Here is a 9399-nt window from a genome sequence, read left to right as displayed (position 1 = left end):
CGGGGGGGGGGGGGGGGGGGCGAAGCCTCTGAGTGGGACCCTATCCAGATAACCTTGATTACAACTGGGTGACGCCCCCTAATAGTGGAGAACCTCAGCAGAAGACTGCGCTGTTACTGAAGATAATCTCTATATAAAGACCAATGTTGATATTACCGCCATATGGTCAGTGGTAGATTCCAGCCCTACAGAACATATAAGAGATCACTGCACAGTTACAGATAATGACTTACCACTGATGTCCTTTCTGATGGAATCGTTCACTTTTCCCGTCTTTTCTATCTGGCCCAGACTGACATGACAACTTCTCCAGTCACGACTCTGCTACAGAGAATACAACAACGACAAGTTTCACATCTCACATTCCAGCCATCGCCATCTATTCCCGACCCGCACACTCTTCATCCTGCAACCCTCTAGAATACAGTAATGCCGGGTGCAAGTGCCATAGAAAACAGTGCCCACATTTTGTCCTATAAAAAGTAATATTGTCCTGTATGTTCCCCTTTGACAGTCACAGTAACCTGAGTTCCCCTATAACAATAAGGGCCCACATTACATTGTATAATGTCCCGAGTCTCCCCCCTGTACAGCTCCCCCATACAGAGTATGATGCTCTTTTATACACAGTATAATGCCCCCCCTCACTGTATAGTACCACCCACACAGTATACTGGCCCTTTAGTAGCCCCCAAACTGTTTGATGGCTCCAACACTGTAAGATGATCTCCACACATATGATGGCCCCTAGATAGCCTCCATATAGTATAATGCACCAGATAGTCCTCAATATAGTATAATGCACTCCCCATAGGACTCCAAATAGTATAATGCACTCCCCATAGGCCTACTCTATATTATATAATGCACCCCCATAGGCAGACTCTATAGCGTAAGGCAGCTCCCATAGGCAGACCCTGTAGTATAAGGCAGCACCCCATAGGCAGACTCTTCAGTATAAGGCAGCGCCCCATAAGCAGACTCTGTAGTATAAGGCAGCGCCCCATAGGCAGACCCTGTAGTATAAGACAGCACCCCATAGGCAGACTCTGTAGTATGTTAGTCACCCATAGGCAGACTCTGTAGTATAAGTTAGCCCCCATAGGTAGACCCTGTAGTATAAGACAGCACCCCATAGGCAGACTCTGTAGTATACGACGTCCTCAATGCCCCCATTATGTACCTCCCGCTCCCCCGATTATATTTACATGCCCTACTCCGCCCCAATTCATTGTCATGTCTTCTCTCTCTCCCACCCTTCATTCATTATCAACTGCTCTTCCCCACATTCAATACATCATTTTCTCTCCCCCACCCTTAAAATTCATCATTATTTGCTGTCCCCTTAGGTCATCATTTGCTCTCCCCACCCCCCACTTCAATTCATCATTTGCAGACCCCCCTCACTTCATCATGTGCAGTCCCCACCCTCACCTTCAATTCATCATTTGTAGTACCCCTCCCCTTCATCATTTGCAGTCCCCTCCTCTCACTTCATCATTTGCAGTCCCCTTCTCCCTCACTTCATTTGCAGTCCCCCTCTCCCCACTTCATCATGTGCAGTCCCCCTCCATCTCCACTTCATCATTTGCAGTCCCACTCCCTTTCACTTCATCATTTGTAGGCCTCCTCCCCCTCTACCTCATCATTTGCAATCCCCCTCCACTAGCAGTGCATAGGTTAGGTCTGTTTAGTTGAGTCACAGAAGCTTTTCTGCTTTGATGGTCTCCGCTGTTCATTGTTGGCCACTCTCCTCTGCTCTATATACTCCCCTCTGGCAATCAGAATTGCTAGTGTTGGTTTTATACTGCCTGGTGTGGAGTTGGAGGTGTTTGGAGTGTTGTTGTAAAGACTGTTGCTTGGTGATTTGTCTGTATGCATCCTCTTCTATTTGGTTGTTTCTTGCTTTTACTTCCCGGTGTTTCACTCTGTAGTTTGTGAGTGCATATTTGTAGGATTGGTATTTTCATTTATCTGTGTATGTCTTCCCTTGCTAGTCTGGTTTGTGTATTCTTATATATAACTACTTCTTACTTCCCTGGGTGGGGGAGAGGACAGATAAAGGCTGATAAGGCAAGGTACATGGTCCTGGTCTCTACACTGTTAAGTAATCCGGGATGCAGGGATAGCTAGGATGCCCGTAGCTTTAGGGATAGGGAAGGAGCCCCTAGTCCTGGGATATCAAAATGCAGTCTCGTTACATTTATATAATTCTAGCTGAAGAGCCCGGCGTTGCCTGGGCATATTAACTAACTGTGGTTAGTTATAGCACCTCACATTTATAGAATATGCAGCATACAGGTAATTGTTATGCAACTGCACCAGTCCATTAGATTTTCTTCTGCTCCACGTCGTGCTTTGCAAGTAGCCTGGCGTTCTCCCATGTGTCGTATTTCTTAGGCCTGTACAATTCCTCCCAAGACACACACCTGTATCTTGGTATTGTGAGAACACTTTCTAGTAACTGTTTTAGTTTGAATGTGCACAGGGCGCAGTTTCCAGTAACCTTGCTATCTGTCAGTGGAGGACTTCACCTGTTCGTCTGCGGTTTCCAGTAAGCCCTCTACTTGCCAGTGGTTTTCAAGACTTCACCTGCTTGTCTGCAGTTTCCCTGTAACCTTGCTACCCCTCAGTGGTCTTCACTTGTTTGCCTGCAACTTCCATGCTATTTAACTCTCTTATTACTCTGAACGTCTATCTGCTACCTGTTTTCAGTCTTCTAGGACCTCTGCTGCGTGTCCAGTGGTTTTCAGGATGTCTCCTGTTCGCCTGTGGCTTCCATGGTGTTAAGACTTTTTTGTTACTCTGGAGTTTTGCATTCTGTCTGCCGTCTTCAGGACTCCTTTATGACTTCCAGATTGCCACTACATGTCCTCCTGCAGCTTTCAGGACCCCATTAAGACTTTCAGTCCACGTGTCTGTGTAACTCTGCGTGTGGCTGTTTTCCGTGTGTAACACCCATATGCTGCAATGACACTTGTGGCTTTTGTGCCCACACGGATATTGGGCTTAGAAAGTGTGTTCGTTCTCTGTAACAGTAATCACTAGTGACATTATACACAGGAGTGCTATATATAGTATAAAGTGTATAATGTAAATGTACAAGTAATAGAGTGACTTACCAGTGACATCTCTAAATGAAGTCCTTCCTCTTCGCTTTTCTTCTTCATCCAGAACAGACCACTGTGACTTTTTCCAACCAGAACTCGTCTCTGTAGAAAGCAACAGGCAGTCATCTATAGCTTCTGCAGCACATTCCCCAACTTCTACACTGCGCCAGATGGAGGAAAAAAAGCGACATAGGGCCGCCCTGCACAGTAACAGGACCTCCCTTTTGTTTCCCCTATAGAAAACAGTATCCTCAAAAGTAAATTTTATTTACAACAGTAATAATGTCCCCTGATTGGCTTCTACAGTAATTATGTCCCTCACTTGCCACCATCAACCAAATCTATGTTCTTCATTCTGGCCCCCATACAGTAACTGTCACCCATCATGGCTCCTTCCTGTAATAATGTCCTCCACCTTCTTGTAATAATGCCCCATCCTGGGCCACTATGTCCCCCATCCTGGGCCCTTATGTCCCCCATATGACATTCTTCTGTAACACACAAATAAAAGAAAATATCCTTCTTACCTGCCAGCATTCCCCCAACATCCTCTTGTTCCTGCTCCATATTCGGCGCGAAAAAGGCCGACAGCTGACGTCAGCACAAATGTCGCAGGCATTGCTTCTCGCCAAGGTGGCTAGCAATTTTAACAACCAGTTCCCCTAAATCAGTGAGAACTGGCTGAATTCCATCCCTGGAGAGAGAAGAAAGTCGCTGCAAGACTTATATTAGAAGCTTATCTTCCCTGAAAACAAAAAGATTTGGCATTGACATTTCAACTGCCTGATCCTTGTGCAGATGATATCAGACAACAGCTGATTATCTACTCTGAAAACCACATGGTGAAATTCCACCTTCTTGATTCTTGGCTTCTCCGATATCAGCTGTGGGGGGGGGGGGGGGGGGAGATTTGGGGAGGTACCCATACATTAAATTACATTATTTAACTACATGATAAATTACAGGTGATTACATATCACCTGGTCGTTCAGTCTCACCTAATTTGGCAGGTTTAGCTGACTTAGATATTACGAGTATCTACGATGTTGCAAAAGAGCATCTTAATATAACAATGTATATTGGATAAAATAATTTGATGGTTGACTGATAGTTAGGTCCTGCACACTGCAGCTCATATTGGCTGTTACAGTCATTCATTTTGGCCACACATATTCAACCAACTATTTTTCTTGTAAAATTGTTTCAAACAAGGGAAAAGATATTTCATTCCACTATCAGACAAAATAATCTAACACGGCCAACTTCAATTCAGATGACTTCGGCCTGAGATTGGTCAGCTACAATGATCATTCATTGTTAGATTTTATCTGACAAATGTTTATTATGATTTATCTCAGCTATTTTTGCCAACTTTAGTGTGTTGTGTATATTGGCACTTTTATTGAAATGACTATGAATATTGCATTGAATTAACGAATTCACGTCCAGACGTTTTGAAAATGTTCTTATCAACTCTTCTCACGCGTTACATATAAAATTAACGAGACGTAATTAAGCATCTTTTATTAACGACTTTAAAAGCAACAAACACTAAGAGAAAGGAAACATAGAAATATTCATTACCTTACCAAAACTTCGGTTTCTTACGTGTGTATTTTGGCAGTTTTTAAATTATGTAACAATTATACAACAACACAAATGTTTACACTTGGTCTACAATGTATACAAGGTTCTCTAAAAAATATAACATAGTAATTATTGACCGTCTTTATTGTATTGTGGTAACAGAATTCATAGCAAATCAAAGGTGCTTTTATTCTCGTGAATATGTAAAAATAAAGCCAAATGATAGATGGAATCTGTGTTTAGTTCTGACTAGTTAATACCTACTCAGCCGTTCCTCTATTCACAGTACTAACCCAGTGGGGTCTTATAATGCACAAATATAGCGGGGCTTCAAGTCTACAAAATATTACATTTCTGAGGTCTGCAGGCTCTTTTCTTCATAAATGGTGACCACATATGGTCAGAGGTCATGGGCTACTGTAGCAACCAGGTCCACATTGGGAAAAATAACTAAAAATTTTAGATGCTGGACAATACATGGATCCTTATTTTGTAACTAGCTGATATAATGTATTTACCTTATTTAAAAAAAAAAAAACTAAGGAGCAATACCGTACAGCAAGATTCTGGGGAGATGTTTGTAACATCATTACAGCTATGGCTTTCAATTGTCTTAAAGGGGTTTTTCAGGATTTTATCAGATCAGTAGGTCTATGTCTTCCTCAGCTACCATAATCAGAAGAAGCTTTTTAATGGTTTACATCATCACAATTATTGGACCATTTATGAAAACATATTTAATCATACTAGCAATGAAGTTCAAACTGATAAGTGTACATAGTTAGAAAATTAAGGTTTTTGTCGATAATGGACCAATCATTTCTGGCTAAAATGATCCGCCAAATGGAAAAATGCTCACAGGACTTCCCACAGCTGATAGTTGTAGAGCTAGGCTTTAATTGATAGCATAAGCATTGGAAAAAACCAGATGGGTTAATTCTGCACTAGTGTTGGAAGAAGAATGATGGATGCCAATCTAAACAGTAAGTGGTTTATTCATCAATGCGTTTAGAAGCATATGACTTCTTCATCAGGACAATCACGATCGTGGCTGTCCTGTTGAAGAAGCTATATGCTTGAAAACACTTAGAATTAACCCACCTGTTTTTTCCATTGCTTATGCTTTAATTGCTTGTGGGTCTGCAGCAGCCTCCAGCGTTTTTTGTTGGGTGTACACAACCCAAACTAGGTGAGCGCAATTGTGCTAATTTCCTCCATATCTGTTTTTTCCCCACATAAGACCCTATTTGCGCTTTGTCTCTCTCCGTTATGCTTTAATTGATAAAAGGACCTGGAAGTTAGTGTTCATTTCCCCTACAGCCCTACCACATGGGAAATGAAGCATTGCATGTTTCCCATTGAAGTCAATGTTTTCTCTTACTAAGCAACACTCTTTGTAGCCTCTTTCCAGTCATTCTAATAGATGATGTTCCCAAACAGTTTATGCCCTTGAGGTCATTTAAAAATTGGTGATCAAAGCCAAACATCCCCTTAGAAAAAAAAAAAAAAAGTCATACATTTGTGTAAGGATGAACAATGGATTTCATAGGATACGGTAATTTTATCATTGATTTTTGCATTTCCATTGGACAAAAACATTTACCGGTATATATTTGATAATGCATCATTGCAACTTGGAGATCATAAGATAAAAGAGTGCCACTCAATGCAACACATCACAAATAAATAACAATAAAAAAGGTTAATCTTTTTAATTAACTAATAGCAAGTAATTAATCACGTTAATTGCAAGTTTGCTTTCCTGCTCTCCTGCAGAATCTGCCAACCTAAGCATTTGTTTTTTTCCTTTCTCCGTATTTAGCTCTACAAAATAAAAATATTCTCCTGCAAATGTGAAACATGTAATATTATAAATCGGAACTCTAGATCCAAACTTTAATGTGATCAAGGTCACATTATTAATTTATGAATCTGTTTTTTGTGCTGTAACCAAATATTAACATATATAACCAAGCCAAGATGCAATGTAAGAATATTTGTTGTTTAAAGACTAAGGCTACGTTCCCATGATGAGCTTTTGATGTGCAGAATATTCTGCACCATTTCTGCACCCATTAAATAAAATAGCTTTGTAATTTTTTTTCGAAAATACGCAAACATAAAAAGCTCACCAAAACCTCATTGTGAGAACGTAGCCCCTATGGAAATTTTATCACTGCGTTTAGAGTGAACGGGTGGGGAAACTGATAAGTTGTTAAAGCAGCATTTTATTTTATAATTTATAGTACAAAATATCTTACCTCCAGTTATACTACCGAGCTATGGAAAGCAGTTTTATAATAGGAGGTACACTTTAATAAACATTACCATTAGATAAGCAACATTTATTAAAAAGTACATACTGTGCTTTATAAGAACAGTACAGAGGCCAAAAGTATATCTGCTCAATTACCCCTGACCCACGTGGACCTGCAATTTACTCTGCTGGTGCTGATCTGGCAGACGCTGGAGAACGGTGCTGTTTGATGACTAGTTCCACAGCATTATGTAACATGATGCATGTGGATGACCTGTGAATGGCCTAATTTCCATAGCAGAGGGTCTGTGTCTCTTCTACAAAAGACTACAATCTCCATCTTCTATGGGGTGTTTGTGACGATGGCCCAAGTTCTTGAAAAGTCAATGTAAATGGCGATGAACACACTAGATTGCAGTTTTAGTGCAACTTAAAAGGGGGATTTCCATCTTTGAGATCCTACCCCAATATACAATAGGTGTAGTAATAATAATAATATTAGCAAATACCTCCACTTACACTGTGTGCAGTAGCTTAGATATCCATGGTTACAATTAGAGATGAGTGAATATTTAAATACTTGGTTTGGATTACGATCGCCGTATTTGCAATATTCGCGGTACATAGCTGAACGCCATTGGAGTCAATGGGAGCACAGGTGAGCGAATATGTTCGGAAACTATCGTCAAACATAAATTCGGCACAAATATGGAACGAATATGGCAAATTCGGATTCGGCAATCGTTTTCCGAACATATTCGCTCATCTCTAGTCAACGGTCATTATATGAGTAGTCGTAACCATGCATACCTAAGCTACTGCAATACTCTGCACACACAGAGTAAGCGACAAAGCGAATCAGGAGAACTATACTGCATTTCTAATTGGAGATATTTGCGAATATTACATTATTACACCTACTACATATTGGGATAGGATCTTGGAGATGGGAATACCATGGTAGGTGTGTGAGCAGAATTAAATGTAAGTTGTGTCCATAAGCAATGCAGCTGCCAGTGTCATCAGTAGCCTGGATTTGTTGCCTAAACCATGCAGGAATGAATTGTGCTGTGCACCTTTGTGCTTTTGCTACAAGAATTGAAGAGTGTAAGATTTAGATGTTCTGAGTTATTGTGTATAAATTAACGGGAAAGAAACATGGTGGGGACAGGGGCTTCCCAAGAGTGGCCTGTGGCAGCTAGTGAAGGTCTCTGACACTACTATTTTATTGCCAAACTTGCAATATACAACTATATTTTAGCCATTCTGATAAGGACTGGAATTATGTGAGCAAAACACTAATCCATGTTCAACACATGATACACCAATTTACAATAAATGTATCCATTTAGACAACATAGAAAAAAGTTTGCAGAACCCTGGTACAGAGGCCACTTCAAGATTCTGTGGCCACCGGATAAAAGCGCTTCAAATTTCTCCTATATGTCCTCATCCCTGGCATCTCTTTTATTTAGTACACCCGGTGCAACATCACACATGCATTGTGCCTCAGCCACTGTTGTACTGGGCTAACTATTCAGAAGAAGGGCATTTAGGAGAAGTTAAAAGGGCTCTGGTACGGTGTCCGTGGACTACCGATACGTTGCAGCTTTACCAGGGTCCGGAAAAGCTTTTTGCTCAACTCTAGTATTCAATAATCTGCAGTAAACTTTATAAACAACTGGACTTCAAACCGGTAAGATGGGGTATTACTACCAGCCATTGCCACTGGATTCCATGGCACAAGTTTCTCATCTCTCAGTCTATACACTTAGAGTTCTGTTGTTGGTCTGGCTTCTAATAACATCAAATTGCTTACTATTAATTATTATAGGCCATTACTCAAATTATAAATGTGTAAAATTATTAGTGCTGTGTCTTAAAATTGTATTTTTCAGTAAAAAGAATATTGATTTTCGACAGCTCTTGTCCTACTCCGAGACCCATCAGTTTCATGGTAGTCTTCCGTGCTTCCATTTGATGATTCGAGCAAAAGCTCAGCGCTGTTGCTTCGACTTCTGGCACCAAGAGTCCCTTCCACTCTGTGATATGCTGGATGGGGAGTGGAAGATGAGTTTTCTGGAGGAGTTACAGGTTGGATGCTTGTTCCACCAGAAGTAGAGAAGTAGTGTTGGGATTGGGTTTCAGTCCTGCAGACTTGTTGCTGGAAACCAACACCAGAAGGTCCAGGTTCTTAAAAAAACAATAAAAAAAAATGGATTAACAAATTATCATTTGCACCGTTGTAATCAAAATTATTATTAATTAATTAATAGCACAATGTACAAATTTTCTGCTGTTTGCAATAAACTAATGAAACAAAACAATTTAAATAGCCCGACACAGCTAATATAACAAGAGGTTTATCAATATTTAACCCAAAATGCTTTTTTTAATTATTGCTGCAGGTTCAGAGTTGTTCATCCCCTTTATAAGTGTCTTTAG

General features: G+C 40.5%; 1 protein-coding gene across 2 annotated transcripts in view; it reads right to left on the bottom strand.

Moving 5' to 3' along the window:
- Nucleotides 1-5329: 5329 nt before the first annotated feature.
- The window catches only part of SH2B2 (SH2B adaptor protein 2), a 137068-nt gene continuing 132998 nt past the window's right edge, over nucleotides 5330-9399 (bottom strand). For both annotated transcript variants that reach the window (XM_077294438.1, XM_077294439.1), the window contains one exon: nucleotides 5330-9147. In XM_077294438.1, the coding sequence (XP_077150553.1) occupies nucleotides 8849-9147 (299 nt within the window). In that variant the 3' untranslated portion in view covers nucleotides 5330-8848. The remainder of the gene's footprint in view (nucleotides 9148-9399) is intronic.

This window comes from Ranitomeya variabilis, chromosome 3 (genome assembly GCF_051348905.1).
Source record: "Ranitomeya variabilis isolate aRanVar5 chromosome 3, aRanVar5.hap1, whole genome shotgun sequence".
NCBI classification, from domain to species: Eukaryota; Metazoa; Chordata; class Amphibia; order Anura; family Dendrobatidae; genus Ranitomeya; species Ranitomeya variabilis.
The sequence above is the reverse complement of the archived record's forward strand: the minus strand, read 5'-3'. Positions and strand labels throughout refer to the sequence as shown.